We start from the raw sequence: 18,615 nt of genomic DNA, 5'->3' as shown, positions 1-18,615 counted from the left end.
CACCACAGCCACAGCAACACGAGATCTGAGCCGCATCTGCAACCTACACCATAGCTCATGGCAATGCCAGATCCTTAACCCACTGAGCAGGGCCAGGGATCGAACTGCAGCCTCATGGTTCCTAGTTGGATTTGTTTGCACTGTGCCACAACGGGCACTCCGAGACTAGTTATTTTGAATAGTGCTGTTATGAACATTTTTGAATGTGGCTTTTGCTGACCTAGGGATCTATTTCTGTAAGGTACACAGTTAAGGATGGGATTGCTGGGTCACAAGGTATGCAAATGCACATATGGCGAATATAAACTGATATCACTACATTAAAAACTGGTAGTTTCACAAAGACTTTTGAAAGACAACATTTTGAAATGAACTACTATAGAGGTATTTATAATACCTCTTTATATGGTGAATTATCATCCATCCATTAAAAATATTCCTTTTGAAAAATATATACCGAATGAGGAAATTGATCTACTAACAGGGGTCTATTAGTGGTTTCTTATATCTACGTGAAAAGCAATTTTTCTGTTGTGATAGTCAAATTATAGCCCTTTAAAGACCAAAAGTAAGAAATAAAATATTGTACCTATTTTTTCTAATTCAGTTAGAGATAAAATATTTTGAAGCACTTAAATATTCAATAAAATTAGACATTTATATCAGGCCTGGGCAAAAAGGTAAGCTGAAAATATATAGTATAGTATAATATATTTTCAGCTGATAATGGAGTTCACTATGTCAAAGAATGGAACATTATCAAAGCAATATATGACAAGGGAAACCTGAAATTGTGGAACTGAAAATCAAGAAACTTGTGGAAAATCAAGAAACATTTGAGCCCCGATAAGAGGTATATAAATATACAGCAGAATTAAAACTAGAAGAAAAACGCTAACCTAATTCTTTATGCACTCTGAAAGTCAGACACGGGAGTTTCCTAGCGGGCTAGCAGTTAAGGATCCGGCATTGTCACTGCTATGGCGCATGTTTGATCCCTGGCCTGGGAACTTCCACATGCCATGGGTGTGGCGAATGAATGAATGAAACAGAAGATCCCACAAATGAAAGAACAAACCTTATAATATTTATGTTTCAGCTTCAGTTTAACTTCACTTATTTAATTTCTCTTATATTATACTATGACAAAGTTTAAGAACATTCAACTAAAATTTGAAAACAGTATAATCACCACCGTATTTCTAGAATCAAGAAAATAATAAGTGTTACTATTATTCCTCTGTTTCTGTTGGAGAGGATCTAATCAAGAAAAGTGCCAAAAAGTACTGGGGAAAAAAAAAAGCAAAATAGGCATTCCCATTGTGGCTCAGCAGAAACGAATCTGACTAGTATCCATAAGGATGCAGGTTCGATCCTTGACCTCGCTCAGTGGGTTAAGGATCTGGCATTGCCACGAGCTGTGATGTAAGTCGCAGACGTGGCTCAGATCCTGTGTTACTGTGGTGTAGGCCAGTGGTTACAGCTCTGATTCAACCCCTAGCTGGAGAACCTCTGTATGCCATGGGTGTTGCCCTAAAAAGACAAAAAACAAACAACAAAACAAAACCCAGCAAAACAGTGGTAAAATATAAACCCTGTGAGGGAAAAGTCTACAAACATAATATGAAAATCACAATTACTAAAAAAAAAAAAAAAAAGTCGATAATGGTACTTTAAATGCTATTAATTTACCACACCTCATTGATAAGAATACACAAAATGAACTTTGTTGCATAAGTTTTTTAAATTCCTATACACCTGTTGTTTCCTACATTTTCAAGGCAACCTTCAATGAATCTCATTCAGATTTGTGTATCTATAAACCAACATACTAAGGAACAGAGAGGTTTCTCTGCTTCATTTATTAATCCTTCAAGAAAGAATAACTATAGTCATTTTGGACTATATCCCACAACAAGGTGTTTCCTTTCTTGCAAATAGTATCCAGATTAATGTCTTTCACAGTTACTTTCTAATTGCTGTTTATGAACTGTAGGTCCTTGATTAAGATATTTATGGTAAATAGATGCTGAATTGGCAAGATGTTGTTGTGTGAGATGAGATGTTAGCTCTGCATGTGAATTACTCTGAACTAGGTCCTTTCCACACCCAGATTCTTCACTATTAGAATCAGCCATATTTTTCTTCTGATTTTGTACTAACCTGGGAGCTACTGCAGTTGACGTCATCTACACTTAGCTTGTCAGTCACATGCCCATCATGGTGGTGATGATGTGGTGGTGGTAGTGATGCTGCATTTAGTGATGCTGAATTGAGTGATGCAAGATTGCTGACAAATAAATCATTTCCGATATTCTCCCAAGAAAGTCCCCAGTGCGAATCATACTATAAGATTCCTGAGATGCTTATGCTACGTGTGCAGCATTCATTTTGTCTAAAATATGTTCTGCATCTTCAGAGTGTGAACAGGCATCTGGTGTTTGTATTTGATTGTCTGTTGATGGCATTGACTCAGTGTTAAAAACCAGGTCCTTTTATGTACCATTGCTTGCTTGAGAATCCCCTAAACAAGTGCCTGCTTGACTTTTTAATTTTCTGGTCTGAAGATCTGTACCGCAACTACTTTGAAGAGGATTATGACCATGATTGTCATCTTCATCTTCTTTAAGGGCTTTAAATCTGCAGTGTTATCTGACTATACCTCACTGCCAGGGCTCCCAGCTAGCTGACTGGCTTGCATTACAAGAATCCACCTCATTGCTAGATCCATTTCTATGCCTACTATTGCTACCAAGCCCACTCCTTCTATCTTTACCACTGTTGGCAGTTGTGTCAGAACTTCCATGCATGGATTTCTTTGCATCTGAAAGTCACTGTTGCATATGTTTGGTTCTGTGTATAAGTTCTTCATCTTCATCAGTTTCAGTATCACTGCCTCCACTTTGATGGGTTTCACTGTCATCACTGCTTTGAGGACTAGCAGTAGGTGACCAAGGTCACGAAGCTGGGCTTCTCAGCTCTTCTTCCTCTTCTTATTTTCAATGGGAAGATTAGTATTTAATAAAGATGCAAAAGAACTCTATTTAGGAGATCCCTGCTATGGCGCAAAGCGGGTGGCAGCATCTTGGGTGCACTGGGACGCAGGTTTGATCCCCAGCCCAGCACAGTGGGTTAAGGATCCAACCTTGCCTGGCCAAGGTACTCCATAGGCCATGGGGCAGCCAAAAACAAACAACCCCCCCCCCCAAAAAAAACAAAAGAAAAACAACAACAACTCTGTTTAGATAGCTGAGCCTTAGCTGCTAATACAATATTCCATAATGCTTAAATAAACATCAACGCCAAGTACACTGTTGTTGAGTATGAACGCTTGGCCAAAGAGCTGAAACCAGATTAAAGCTATGTCTGAGTGGTGCTGGATCTTGATGAATAAAGGAAGTAAGTCATGAATTTTCAAATTACAGTGTTTCAGCTGTGCTGCAGCCAAAATGTAGTCAGTATGCCAAGTACTTAGTCATCCTTCCGCTGCTAAAAATATTCAGAATCACTTGACAGTGTTCGATAATCTCAATATGTAAATTTGGTCCATATATATCTGCTCTTTCGCATTGTTGCTTATAAGCCAGTCTACAAGTTCTTTTGCAGTGAAGTTTAGGTCTGATACCAGTGATTCGTTATTGCATTGATTGTTCACGGTGAGAAATTGATTTATTATCTGACTTATCCCAATTAACCTCATAGTCAAGTAGGCTTACTCTATCAAAGCATAACAGTGTATCCAGTGGTTCTTTGTGCTCCACATTAAGTCATCCTTGTCTGAGCCACACTCTGTCTTAACTCCTGATGAGGGAGCTTGCGTAAATACCTGATAACATCAGTCCTAAAAGGGATCATGTGCTGCATGACAGCAAGAGATATGTAGCCATATTCTAACATTACATACAACTGTAGTAAATTCATGTGCTATAAGAAATAGAGTTTTAAGAGTTCCGTATTCAAAGCAGTCCTTCTTGAGAAGCCATTTTCCCCACAAAACATACATCATGAAGAAAATGCAGTGGTACTTCTACATCATTCATATCACAGAATGTCCCTAAATAGGTTGCTTTCTTAGGTTGATATATCCTCTGTAATGAGTATTATTGCTTGTAAGCAGTATATAAGGGAAAATGAAAAATTTTTGCCACATATAGTAAGAGTTTTTCTTTCTCATCTCTACTCTGTAAACCGAAAGGATCAGAACTCTTGGAAGATTCCCCCTCTGTCACATTATAAACTCTTGTAGAGTATGATTTTTTTTTTCCTATTGATTTTTGTCATTCTCTTGTCCTTCATTGCACTCTCTTTCACTTATCAACTTGGTTACTTTCATCTTGCCACATAGGGTCTATGTTAACAGTAATACAATGTTTACGGTGTTTACAAAGCTGGTCCCAGAGCACTTGAACTTGGGTTAAGTTCAAGTCACTAAGTTAATAAGTACACACACTACTTGGTTAAAAATCTCTAAATATTTGTATTTCTTGAAGCAGCACAGATCTTGCCTCTGTGTCCAGGAATTGATGTAATCAAATATTTTCAGAGTATATTCCTTTCTGAGCTTCAGGCCATCACCACCTTCTAGATCTGATACTGGATCTGTGTTTGTCACCACCTTCAGTTCTTTTAAGGCTTCTCTATCCTCAAGCAGTAAGATACCATGGTGTGACTAGGAATGACAGAGTGAAGACTTGGATTTCTTTTTTTTTTTTCTAATGTAAAAAATGTTCTTTTGTCATGGAAGAAGTGTGGGATAAAAGGTAATTTTGTTAAATCTCTCAACCAATTTAGGCTGAATTCATGCTTTCCATAAAATTTTTGTGTTTAGGCTGCTGAAAGCCTTCATAAAACCATTGTTAAGAGGCGAATGTCTCATGTGAGCGGAGGAGGATCCATAGATTTGTCTGACACGGACTCCCTGCAAGAATGGATCAACATGACTGGCTTCCTTTGTGCCCTTGGGGGAGTGTGCCTACAGCAGAGAAGCAATTCTGGCCTGGCAACCTATAGCCCACCCATGGGCCCAGTCAGTGAACGCAAGGGTTCCATGATTTCAGTGATGTCCTCAGAGGGGAACGCAGACACACCTGTCAGCAAATTTATGGATCGGCTGCTATCCTTAATGGTCTGCAACCATGAGAAAGTGGGACTTCAAATACGGACCAATGTTAAGGATCTGGTGGGTCTAGAGTTGAGTCCTGCTCTTTATCCAATGCTCTTTAACAAATTAAAGAATACCATCAGCAAGTTTTTTGACTCCCAAGGACAGGTAAAGTATCCTCTGTTTTGTTTTTCACCCTTCCTTATGAATAGAGTGACTCATTTGAAACAGTGAAGACTTTTTCTTGAGTTCCCTGGTGGCCTAGTGGTTAAGGATTGGGTGTTGTCACTGCTGTGATGCAAGTTTGATCCCTGGCCCAGGAAATACTACGTGCTACAGTGAGGCCAAAAAAAAGAAAGAAAGAAAGAAAAAAAGGAAGAAATAGTGAGGACTTTGTCCTTTAGATTATTTGGTTTTATATACTAGCATGAACTTCCATTTATAATTTTTTTAAAAATAGGCAGAAACATTGCACAAAGAAGAAGCATCTAATGTAGGAATCAGTCTGTTTTTAGGGACTCTGGTGCATGAGTGTGCCTGGGGTTATCAGTGTCTTGAGTGTGGGTACGAATGTCTGTGTGTATCTTTGTGCCTGTTTGGATATATGCCCGCAAGTGCATTTCTGCATGTGTGTGACATTTAGATTAGGCAGCTTCATCTCTCTCTCATGTGTCTGCTGTGCATTCATCCTCAAACATGTTTTGTTCTTTGTATAGGTTTTATTGACCGACACAAATACTCAGTTTGTGGAGCAAACCATAGCTATAATGAAGAACTTACTAGATAATCATACTGAAGGCAGCTCTGAACACCTAGGGCAAGCTAGCATTGAAACAATGATGTTAAACCTGGTCAGGTAAGCATTCCACTGAAAGGTAGCAGACATACATTGGTGTTGGCAGTTAGTAGTCAAATAATTTGCTATCCTTTTCTTTGATGTATCCAAATTAGGGTGTGGCAGTAAGGTAACTAGAAGTTATATATGTTCTCATTTAAACAGAATTAAAATGTTGTAGTTACGGTTACATTTAAAATTTTACTTTAGAGATTAAAGCAGGTGGAACACCTTCTCTTTTGTTTTTATCTGATAATTTTTTTGGACTATTTCTGTGTCTAATAGGTATGTTCGTGTGCTTGGGAATATGGTCCATGCAATTCAAATAAAAACAAAATTGTGTCAGTTAGTCGAAGTAATGATGGCAAGGAGAGATGACCTCTCGTTTTGTCAAGAGATGAAATTTAGGTGAGTTCTTAAAAGACCGAAGTAGGGTCTTCTAAATCTTATTATCTTAAATGAAGTATAGAAAAATAGTAGGCACTTGGTTATCAGGGGAAAGGTGGAAAGGGGGCAGTTTATGTGTTTTTCTCTTCAGATCTTTTCAGATGTCCCAAAGCTTTGGGCCCATGACAGTGGTCCCCGTTTCTCAAATTATTATTGAGCTAAGAATTTGATTCTGTTTCCAAACAGATCCCATAGCTAAGCTAACGTGGGGAATCAGTATCCAAGTTTGCCCATGTCTGTGCCCTTCTCACCGTTAGGTTTGTGATAGCTGTATCTCTTTTATGAAATCATCATATTGCCTGGGGGATTTGGCAAATTACTTGCATAACTAAAAATTCTTCTACGGCTAACGGTGTATGTAGGACTTAAAAGAAATTGTTTACTGTTTTCTTTTTCCCTGCCCTTCTGTAGGAATAAAATGGTAGAATACCTGACAGATTGGGTCATGGGAACATCCAACCAAGCGGCAGATGATGATGTAAAATGTCTTACAAGGTAAAAGAAAAAAGAAGAAAGTGACCTTTAACTGCATATCAGTAGTTTTACTCTGGACATTAGAACTTCTTCATTATACATATATGTTATGTGTTTTGAAATTGGTTTGGGGGGGTATCAAGCTTTTGTGCTTAAATTATATAAAGACATTAATCTTTATTATTTCTTTATCTTTTTAACTAGAAGACTTTCAGTAACAACAAATGTGAGAGAATGTTATATTTGGAAAGACTTAGTTGTCTGTTTAGGAAGGATAGTCTACAGTTGGAAAGTAAAATATAAAAAGGTAGTTTTTTTTTTCGTCTTTTTTTGTCTTTTTGCCATTTCTTGGGCCGCTTCCGAGGCATATGGAGGTTCCCAGGCTAGGGGTCGAATCGGAGCTGTAGCCGCTGGCCTACACCACAGCTCACGGCAACGCAGGATCCGAGCCGCTTCTGCGACCTACACCACAGCTCACGGCAACGCCGGATCCTTCACCCACTGAGCAAGGCCAGGGATCGAACCCCCAACCTCAAGGTTCTTAGTTGGATTCGTTAACCACTGAGCAACGATGGGAACGCTCCAAAAAGGTGTTTTTTTAATAAAGTAATAAAATTGTATTTTTTGATTGGCTAAAGATTTTATTTGAGGAACTTAATTGTTTTGAGTCTTTCTAAAAAGTAATTGCTTAGGTTTGCTCTAATAAATACTTAACTACCACATATCAGAAATATTTAAACATTATGAATTATATAACAACTATTGACATGTATTTCTTAGGCCAGGCTGGTTCCATACTTTGTGCTTTTAATTTAAGGTAGTCATTTTGCCAAGATTATTTGTAGAAAGTTACTATTGCCCTCTCCCCAACTTGAAGTGTCTTTTCATTCTGGGCTCTGCATGTTAATTCACATTATTTAGGTTTTCATAGAAATATGTTTAATGAAATAGGTAGTTCTTAAAGTTTGTATCTGTTAGGAAGAATTTTATTTGAGGGGTGGGTGAAATGGAAGAACCTCAAAGATTTGTTCTTTTTGATTTTTTTTTCCAGGGACTTGGACCAGGCAAGCATGGAAGCAGTAGTTTCACTCCTGGCTGGTCTTCCATTGCAGCCTGAGGAAGGAGATGGTGTGGAATTGATGGAAGCCAAATCACAGTTATTTCTTAAGTAAATTTCGTCACCAAATGTACAAAACAAAAAAACACAAAGCCCCACACACAACAAAACAAAAAAGTGTAATCAAAGTGGCAAGTGATTATGCTTGGAAAATGGACCTCATTGCTTTCTTATTATGGCTGTCAGCTGCTGTCTCACAAAATATAACACGTGCTTGAAGCAATATTCCCTATAATAGAGTTGGTATAGGAAAACAACTGTGTTTTGTGGTTTTTAAAGAAAATAATTTGATCAGTGAATTTTTATTGGCAGTAAAACCCTCGTTAGATCATTTAAAATGGCATTGTCTAAACTATTGGGACCACTGATTTTATAAACTTTAAAAGTGACGCATTTACCAGGGAACATTCCATCTACTTGATGCTTATGTCATGAAATATGTATGGGGCTTTGTCAGGATAAACAGCTACTCAGCACAAAACATTCCTAATGAGCCACTCTGGCTGATTACCCCAAGACTGGAGAGAAGCAGCTACCCAGGGCCACCCCTGGAGTGCATATGAAATGATTCCAAAATGTCTAATTAGCTTTTTGGTTGATAAGACCTTCACTGGGTAAGGGTCAGTCTTTTTATTTCTCAGGTATTTCACATTGTTTATGAACCTTTTGAACGACTGTAGTGAAGTTGAAGATGAAAATGCACAAACAGGTGGCAGGAAACGTGGCATGTCTCGGAGGCTGGCATCACTGAGGCACTGTACAGTTCTGGCAATGTCAAACTTACTCAATGCTAACGTGGACAGTGGCCTCATGCACTCCATAGGTGAGCTAAAATGAAAGCTTTATAGAGAAATTTAAAACCTAGAGATGTGGCATATAAGAGAAATTGTTTCAACAAGACCACGTTAGTAAAATTTGCATCTATCTGTCCATATCAGGTTTAGGTTATCACAAAGATCTCCAGACAAGAGCTACGTTTATGGAAGTTCTGACAAAAATCCTTCAGCAAGGCACAGAATTTGATACACTTGCAGAAACGGTGTTGGCAGATCGTTTTGAGAGACTGGTGGAGTTGGTCACAATGATGGGTGATCAGGGAGAGCTTCCTATAGCTATGGCTCTGGCCAATGTGGTCCCTTGTTCTCAGTGGGTAAGTTCATTGAGTAAGAGGAGAACAGTGCCTGACATATAGCAGATGCTTTAACATTCATTCAGTGATTTTTTTTAAACTAAAGGAAGTAGAGCAGAATATTGGGTTTCCTTTGGCTTCTAGATTATCTATAGTTAGGAGTGTTAATTTTTTTCTTTTACTCAAATAACAGATTATAATAATCCTGGGACCAGACAGGAGTTAGAGGAGCTACAGGCCATGATCTCAGCTTTGTTGTTGTTGACCCCGGTTCTTGGACTCTTTAATCAATAGAAATTGGTGAGAGGCCAGATGAGAAATTCAGGCAAGGCTTTAATGGGACTCAAGCTGCAGTACAAGGGAGTGAACACAAGTAGCAAGTTCCCTTGATTACTCCCTGAGGAGAGGCAAGCTGGTCCCTTAAATGGGGTGAGTATAGGGATGTGTCCAGGGGTCAGGCAGCAGGGATGGCTTCGGTGGTCTGCCCACCCCCTGGGTGGTTCAGGGATCACGTGTAGTACCTGCTTTTGCTCCTGGCACCTCAGAAGTGGCGGTTGGATTTTTGGTCTTATTGTATCTTATTGTTCATAATTTGCCCATTTGGGCATGCACACAGTTATTTTTATTTCCTTGTAGTTTTTTGGTCTTCTGATGCTCCAGTAGGCATTTGTCTAGGTGCAAGCACTGCAGCAAAGGGTCCCACGTCCCAGCCTGTCTCATTGTCACTGGTTGAAGTTTGAACCATCTTTTATGGCTACCTCTGTTCTCTCTAAATCTCTTCCCAACATGTGTGCTTAAACATTGATTTATTATCACGCTTATTTTTTTCTTGAGTGTACCAAAAATAAAACTCTTTACTATGGGGAATTATGAGGGTTATCATTTAGATACTAGATGGGAATGAGCCACCCACCCCCACTTTCTATGTAAATCTTACTAATTTCTTGGTTCTGAATGCATCGCCCAGGTCTTTTTCTTGACTTGCTACAAATCCCATAGTTTTTCCATTTTTGTTATTTCTTGCCTAGCCCATGTTCAGCATTCACTGAGTTTCCCTGACAATATGAGAAGGGAGTAGAACCCTTGTGGTCACCAAAGTCTTATTCCCTCTCATTGATTTTCTAAGAAAATGATCTGTGTATCAAATTCTTTGCTGTCATCTTCTCATTCTGTTTTCTTAAATTTTGTCATAGAATTTGATCTGAGTCCTGGATTTTTCTTCTATCTTCTTATGAAGTCTTGGCCTCTCTTACCTTTTATCATGTAATCTTTAGAATTAATAGCTACTGTAGGTGTTTAGAGACAGTCATCTATCATAAACAGATGCACCCAGATAAATCCCAGGGGAAAACTTTATCAGTCACCATGTGCTCTATTCAGCAGGCAGTTATCAGCTTTGGATTTGCCTTTCAGTTTCCTGCTTAAGGAAAAATGCAACTGTTTAACACAATTTTGTTTTGTTCTCAGGATGAACTAGCTCGAGTTCTAGTGACTCTATTTGACTCTCGGCATTTACTCTACCAACTGCTCTGGAACATGTTTTCTAAGGAAGTAGAATTGGCAGACTCCATGCAGACTCTTTTCCGAGGCAACAGCTTAGCCAGTAAAATAATGACCTTCTGTTTCAAGGTTTGTATCTGTTTATCTTTTGTGTGTGTGGAGGTATGCCAAACAGTGATTGTGTGTAGAATATACAGAGCAAGATATTTGGAGCAGACATAGTAAATTGCTCCTTGTGTATTCTTTAGGTATATGGTGCTACCTACTTACAGAAACTCCTGGATCCTTTATTACGGATTGTGATCACATCCTCTGATTGGCAACATGTTAGCTTTGAAGTGGATCCGACCAGGTTTGTCATCCCATCATCTGCAGCCGCTCTCCATTTTCCATTACCACTGAGACAAGGCCCTCATAACTTCTCCCCTTGATTCTTAAAATTAGTCTTTAATTATAAAAGTTACACATAAATACATTTTTCTGAAAGAAAATTACAGATAACGTTAAAGATGCCTTTGGCTATCACCCCTAGAGATATAGCATTGTTACTGGTTAGGCTGTTGTTCTGTCCTTTTTTAGTGCATTTACATATACATATTTCTAGTTGTAGAAACTATGTTACAATGTGAGCTCTTAATGTAAATGGTAACATTGTATACATGATTTCACAACTTGTTTTTTTTTTTTTTTAACATAACTGTGTGTCTTAGATTGTTCTGTGTCAGTATAGAAAGATGAACCTCCTTCTTTTTAACTCTGAGTAATGTTTTGTGGTTTGGCAGTATCATAATTTATTTAGCCAGTACCATATCTGTTGATCTCATTGACTTGCAGTAACTTTCTAATTATTGTCACAGCATTATTTTTTTTCTTTTTTTTATGGCTGCACCTGCAGCATATGGAAGTTCCCAGGCTAGGAGATGAATAGGAACTGCAGCTGTAGGCCTACACCACAGCTGTGGCAACACTGAATCTGAGCTGCATCTGTGACCTACACTGCAGCTTGCAGCAATGCTGGATCCTTAACCCACTGAGTGAGGTCAGGGATCCAACATGCATCTTCATGGACATCATGTTTTGGGTACTTAACCTGCTGGAGCCGCAGTGGGAACTCCAAAGCATAATCTTTTTATTTGCAAGTCATTGGCTATAGGAATTACTCCAAAACCTAAATTTTTTGGTCACTTTTCTTTCTTAGAAATAAAGTGTGATTGTTCCCCATTGACTGCAAGAAAAAATACAGTCATCTGACTAATCTGCTGTCACCTCTTGTCATTCTTTGATGTAATAATCTCTGTACTTTAACTCCATTGAAATATGCACATATTATACTTTTTTTTTCTTTTTTTTAATCTGCGTTATATGGAGGCATATGGAGTTGCCAGACCAATGATCAGATCCAAGCTGCAGTTGCAAATTATGCCATAGCTATAGCAGTGCTGGCTCCTTAACCTACTATGCTGGGCCTGGGATCAAACCTGCGTTCCACTATTCCAGAGATGCCACTGATCCCATTGAGCCACAGTGGGCTCAACTGGAACTCCACAGATTAAAGGGACTTGACACATGGGTTTGTTGGGATTGGAGTTGCCTAATAAATAATATCCCTTTTCCCTCCCCAAGTTCAAAACCAAAAAGGCAGGAGGAGGAAGGATGGGAAGGAAGCACCCAGAAATCAGCTATTTCCTTTATTTCTGATAAAAATGACCAGAAAGGGGCTTTTGGGAGTTCTTTTGTGGCACAGGAGGTTAAGGATTTGGCGTTGTCACAGCAGCTGCATGGATCACTGCTGTGGTGTCAGTTTGATTCCCTGGCTTGGAAACTTTTATATGCCATGGGTGCAGCAAAAAGAAAAGAAAAGAAAAAATTGGCTTTAGATCTTGTGGGTATATAGGCTTACTAACATACCTTGAATTAGAATCATCTTCCCCATCCTTTGCAGAGCTGGGTAACTACAGGCTTCCCTCACAGGGGCTGGCAAGCCTTTTGTCAGAAGTGGAGAGAAAACCAGAATATATCTTTTCTAGAGGCAGACGTATCTAGAGTGGAGGGGATGGCACTGAACTGAGCATATTTGACTATTTAATGTATCTCACTCCTACTCCTATAATGAGAAGTTAATTAGAAGGGAAAGAGGCCAAGGGGTAATGCAAGTTGCAATTAAAAAACCATTGTCTCTGTGAAGCTTTCTACCTGTCCCCCGGTGCTGCCCATATGCATATACAACACATGAACAAAGAAATAATCTTTACTGTGTGTTCTACACCATCATGGTAACATTGAATTATGCTAATGTATTTTATGAATTTAACTCTCGCTTAGACAATTGGCTCTTTTACTTATACTTTTTTTTTTTTTTTTTTTTTGTATTTTCTAGGGCCACACCTGCGGAATGTGGAGGTTCCCAGGCTAGGGGTCTAATCAGAGCTATAGTCGCCGGCCTACGCCAGAGCCACAGCAACGTAGGATCCGAGCCACGTCTGCGACCTACACCGCAGCTCACAGCAACGCCAGATCCTTAACCCACTGAGCAAGGCCAGGGATTGAACCCTCAACCTCATGGTTCCTAGTCAGATTCGTTAACCACTGAGCCATGGTGGGAACTCCTACTTACACATATTTATATTCTTCTGTGAATACTTAGCATGGTATCTGGCTTGTAGTTGGCATTTCATAAGTATTTGTTGAATAAAATTGTAAATAATTGCTTTATGCTTGCTTTTTCTAAGCCCCATATCTTGTCTTTCTGTTAAGGCCATAACATTATTTTTAATTTTCAAGTTCAAAGCTTTTTGATGGTTGCTTTTTCTAAATTATTTTATTTGGCAGCTTCTATCAGTTTATATTTTTGGCTCTGCCTTTGCTGAAGTATCAACAATAATATCTAATCAAAACTTTGGCACTAAATTAACTGATTATTGTTAAAATAGTTAAATAATTGTAGATTAAAACTTAAAAACAATGTTCTTTTAATGTCCTTTTTTTTTTTTTTAATACCTTGAAGCAATTTTACTTTCTGAAGTTTAAAAAATTACCAAGTGAAAGAGTGAACTAACTGCCTAAAAGAAATCTCCTGTACTAAGTACTGTGGTACAGAGAAGAACTGGGTGACAAACTTCCTATATTCATGTTTCTTAAAATCAAACTGAGGCATTCTATGATATGTAAAGAGCTTGGAAGTCGACACTCCCATGTTCACAATTAAAAAAAGCTAAAAACAGAAAATCAGCATTTCTTCTTAGATTCATCAGAGAATCGAAGGGCAAACCACCCCCACACCCCCAAAAAGAGGAAAAAACTGGAGTGACAGGCAAATTCTGAGAATCCCAGCTTACTGGGAGAAGCTGGAGTCGGTATCTGGTAGGAGCAGCTAGACTGTAATGGACAAATTGCTGGAGGTTTGATTGTGGATTAGCTTGAGAATTAAAACTCCTAGAGGGGAGTTCCCGCCGTGGCACAGTGGGTTAAGAATCTGACTGCATGACTAGTGGCTTTGGAGGTGAGGCTTCAATCCCCAGCCTGGCAGAGTGTGTCACAAGGGTCCAGCGTTGCTGCAGCTTGGATTCAGTTCCTGGCCCAGGAATTTCTATATGCTGCAGGTGTGGCCATTAAAAATAAACTCAAAAAACTCCTGGGGCCTTGTGTTAGGGGAACCCCTACATTTTTGTGAGTTTGACTTCCATAAATTCTACCAGGTTCTTATGGTGAAGATAGGAGAAAAATCCCCTGTACTCTGGGCAGAGAAAGGGGAAAAGTAACCATGTTAGAATATGCAAAAAAAAAAAAAAAAGGGAATTCCCATCGTGGCCCAGAGGAAACTAGGAACCATGAGGTTGCGGGTTTGATCCCTGGCCTCACATTGCCATGAGCTGTGGAATAGGTTGCAGATGCTGCTCGGATTTGGAGTTGCTGTGGCTCTGGTGCAGGACAGCAGCTGTAGCTCTGGTTAGATCCCTAGCTGGGAACCTCCATATGCTGCTGGTGTGGCCCTGAAAAGACAAAAGACCAAAAAAAAAAAAAAAAGTATATGCCCTCAGGGTTCTGTTCTCCCTTAAAAGGCCTGCCTTCAAGGGAAACTACCAGAGCCTTATCTGACCTGAGGGATGGGCAGTTTTACCCAACTTCAGCCTCTTCTACCTTTCCTGGTTCACATAAGGGGAGAAAAAAAGCAGCTAAGACATTCTTTTGAAGGTCACAGCCCAGGGAACCTGGCCCAAGAAAACAGTGGAGGTTTAAGCATAAGATTATGGACTGTATCCCTGCCCCAGCTATCTCACTACTCCACTACATCAGCAGGACTCCAGTGTGCTAATAATGGTTTACAGCAAAGAACTTCAACACAGAGACCCTAAGAAGAAATTTCTAGGGAAGTGTAGACGACTAGGAAGAAAGACACAAGGACACTGGAAGAGATTGACACCTATAGCTACAGCAACCATTAAATACAACCTAGGTTCTAGCCAGATTGACATAAAACTTTACGTAAAGACCTGTTTGTCTCTGTTTCTGCTACCTGACATGTTTTGGGTCTTTCAACAAAAAATTATAAAACATGCTAAAAAGCAAGACAAATCAGCCTGAAGAGACAAAGCAAAAGCATCAGAGCTAGACTCAGATGTGGCATAATTTGGAATTATCAGACTTAAGAATTTAAAGTAACTAATTAATATGTTAAAGGCTCTAATGGAAAAAAGTAGACAACCTTCAAGAGCAGTTATAACTTAAATAGAGATGGAAACTCTAAGGAAAAAAATCAAAAAGAAATGCTAGAAATCAAAAACATAACAAAAAGGTAAAATGCCTTTGGGTGGGCTTCTCAGTACAACTGGATAAAACTGAAAAAGGCTAAGTGAATTTGAAGATAGGTCAATAGAAATTTCCAAAACTGAAATGCAAAGAAAAAAAAAACTGATTGAAAATGAAAGTACATCTTATCAAAATGCATGGATGTTGTGAAATGCAGTACTTACAGCATTATATGCATGCATTAGAAAAGAAGAATAATCTAAAATGAATGGCCTAAGCTTTCATCTTAGAAAACTAGAGAAAGTTCAGTATAAACCTAAACCAAGCAGAAGGAAAAACATAAAAATTAGATCAATGAAATTGAAAAACTGGAAAACAGTAGGATAAAACAAAAGCTAATTCTTTGAAAATCAAAGGGAAAAATTTTACATACACAAACGCTTAAATTATTGAACAGAAACGAGTTAGTGGAATAGCCAACAAGTTATCATTGGCATGTGGGAGGTAGGAGAGCTAGATGTTTTAGAGGGACACCGGAAAGAGACTGCAGCATATCTGCTGCTGTGTTGACTATTAAAAAAAAAAGTTCCCACAAGGTAGATAAGAAGTGTCAAGGTTTCCAGGAATCTCTTCTGGCTCTGTTAAAGAACCTGTTAATCTTTTCTTTCATACCACAAAGCTCCCATGATCTCCGTGTCTCAGATTTGAATAACTATTATGGCTTCCTAAATGATCTCTCTGCATCAAGTTCCCATATTTAGAACAGTCTCTTTTTAGTTCTTGATATATTCCAAGTTCATTTTCTGCCTCTGGCTTTCTGGCAACCCCCAGCCATGAGAATTAGTCATGCCTATCTCTGGTTTGCTATTTTGTCTTTTATGTCCTTGAATTATTATACTCACTACTTGTGTGTACTTGTCCTTCCTCTCTTTGGGAAGGTCAAAGTCCAATTATTGTTAAATCCTCAGCACCTGGCATTAAGATGGCAAATAATAGATGTATGCTAAATGTTTATTGCCTTAAATTGAGTATTTATCCTGCCTTCCTCTTTCCGAAATACCCTTACTTCTTTTTGCCTATGCAAATTCTATCCCACCTTTAGAACTCACCTATTCCACAAAATCTTCCCTGCCTGTAGGCCACCTTAATTTCCAGACTCTTACTATATCCATATGCTGCACCACATGGTGAGTTGCATGAAATCTAGAATGATGACTTGACTGTCCCAAACTTTTATGTAATATATAAATTAGTAGAGAGGTAGAAAATTACTAGTTAAGAGATTAAAACAAGTGTTTGTTCAGGAACTGCCTTGGTAAAGTACTGGGCTAGTTTTTAAGGCGATGAACATGATTACATCCTTTAAGGAGCTTACAGTTTAGTAAGAGAGATAAGACATATGATAAGTAGTTCAGCAGTGACTTTCATAGGGAATGTGTTTTGAGAGTTCGGACTATGCCAGTTGGGAAGCTCAAATAAGGGTTTGTGGCTTTGATCGCCATTGGGTAAAATTTAAACCCCATTAAGTAGGAGTTCCCATTGTGGCTTAGCAGAGATGAATCTGACTAGTATCCAGAAGGACACGGATTGGATCTCTGGCCTCGCTCAGTGGGTTAAGGATCTGGTGTTGCTGTGAGCTGTGTGTAGGTCGCAGACGTGCCTCTGATCTGGCGTTGCTGTGACTTAGGCCAGTCTCTACAGCTGATTCGACCCCTGGCCTGGGGCCCTCCATATGCCTTGGGTGCAGCTCTTAAAAAAACAAAACAAAACAAAAACGAACAAAAAACCTGTAAAGTAGGTATTATAATTATTTATGTCTTACCGGTTAAAAAGAAAAGAAAAATTTGAGGCCCAGAAAAGTTAAGTATCTTGACCAAGGTCATAATGGTCAATAATAGTAGGGCTAAAAGTTAATCCTAGTAATCTGCCTTCCACATATCTGCCTTTAATCACAGCACCAAGACTTTAGAGATTGTACAGAAGAATGAGCAACACTGAATGGATGTGAAGAGCAATGCAGTCCTGCAGGCAAAGGTGACACCAGAGGTCACTTGAATGACATGATTGAAACAGTGATGTTGCCATTGACAACATGGGGAACACAGATAAGACATAGAAGTAGGAGTGAAAAATCAGTTAATTTTAAACAAACTGAATTTTAGATGCTGGCAGTAGGGACACCTAGCAGTTAGAGATATCCGACTGGCTATGAAAAGCAGTTCAAAATAGGGGAAAGCTGAATAGCCACAAAATGGTGAAAGCATGGCTAGCTTTACTGAAGTCATGGAAGTAAACATTAGAAATGTGAGAAGCCCTGTCTTACCTACTAGATGGACAAAAGTTAAATTTGTGAGAATATAGCAGGATAAGAATTTTTATGCACAATTCTCAAAATTATCTTTTTAACAGTTGATTTGTTCAAATCAAGATCATTGCTGACTGTCTCTTAAGGAGCATGTTTGTTTATTTTTAACTGAGTTTGCTTTTTAATTTTTTTTTTTTTTTTTGGGTGGGGATAGGTTAGAACAGTCAGAGAGCCTTGAGGAAAACCAGCGGAACCTCCTTCAGATGACTGAGAAGTTCTTCCATGCCATCATCAGTTCCTCCTCGGAATTCCCACCTCAACTACGAAGTGTGTGCCACTGTTTATACCAGGTATGCTTATGGTTAGAGATTCCCATATTAATCCACAACTAAATTTAAAAGAATACTTTATAAGAGATGGATTTAGTTTGTTGATAGGTGGTGATTGATAATAATGAATCAGTTTGGATGAGTAATATATTAAGAATTATTTTAAGTTGGCTGTAAAAATACAAAGTATTTAAGAGGGTACTTTAAAAATAATAAATTTTCCTTGGGTTGAGAACAAGTTTAAAGTGCACCACGTCTATTGGGTATAATAGATGCGGTTGAAATGAGATATATTATGGGATTTTTGTTGTTATTATCTTTTACCTAAATTACTCAATAGGGTCTTTTTCACTTATAGAGCCAAATCCACTCCTTGCTTTTTGCATTGTGAAATGCTTGATTTATAATTTTGATTTCTTCATTAAGCTATGTTGTGTTTGTGTCAGGTTTTTCCTGGACGGACTGATGTTTATTTTATGTACAATGCTACTAACAAAGTGTATTGCATCATTATTCACATCAAATTATAGGCTTTCTCACACTATCACAGCAGGTAATGCTCCGAGTTGAGATGTCCATAGTCATCCCCTATTTGTTGAGGAAATTAGGTCCGTGTTCTTTTATGTCTTCCA

General features: G+C 38.7%; 1 protein-coding gene across 7 annotated transcripts in view; it reads left to right on the top strand.

Annotated features, from left to right (window-relative positions):
* NF1 (neurofibromin 1) overlaps positions 1 to 18,615 on the top strand; it is a 263,468-nt gene that overhangs the window by 120,905 nt on the left and 123,948 nt on the right. For 6 of the 7 annotated variants that reach the window (XR_007131866.1, XM_047758022.1, XM_047758020.1 and 3 more), the window contains exons 21-30: positions 4,829 to 5,269; positions 5,818 to 5,957; positions 6,222 to 6,344; positions 6,795 to 6,878; positions 7,909 to 8,025; positions 8,616 to 8,797; positions 8,913 to 9,124; positions 10,571 to 10,732; positions 10,852 to 10,955; positions 17,869 to 18,004. Coding sequence is in view for 6 of the 7 variants with exons in the window: in XM_047758022.1 (XP_047613978.1) it covers positions 4,829 to 5,269; positions 5,818 to 5,957; positions 6,222 to 6,344; positions 6,795 to 6,878; positions 7,909 to 8,025; positions 8,616 to 8,797; positions 8,913 to 9,124; positions 10,571 to 10,732; positions 10,852 to 10,955; positions 17,869 to 18,004 (1,701 nt within the window). In the remaining variant the exon portion in view is untranslated. Of the gene's footprint in view, positions 1 to 4,828; positions 5,270 to 5,817; positions 5,958 to 6,221; positions 6,345 to 6,794; positions 6,879 to 7,908; positions 8,026 to 8,615; positions 8,798 to 8,912; positions 9,125 to 9,296; positions 9,652 to 10,570; positions 10,733 to 10,851; positions 10,956 to 17,868; positions 18,005 to 18,615 lie in introns of those variants that run through there. The other variant, XM_047758024.1, reaches the window with a different exon arrangement.

Source organism: Phacochoerus africanus, chromosome 14 (genome assembly GCF_016906955.1).
Source record: "Phacochoerus africanus isolate WHEZ1 chromosome 14, ROS_Pafr_v1, whole genome shotgun sequence".
Lineage (NCBI taxonomy): Eukaryota > Metazoa > Chordata > Mammalia > Artiodactyla > Suidae > Phacochoerus > Phacochoerus africanus.
The sequence above is the reverse complement of the archived record's forward strand: the minus strand, read 5'-3'. Positions and strand labels throughout refer to the sequence as shown.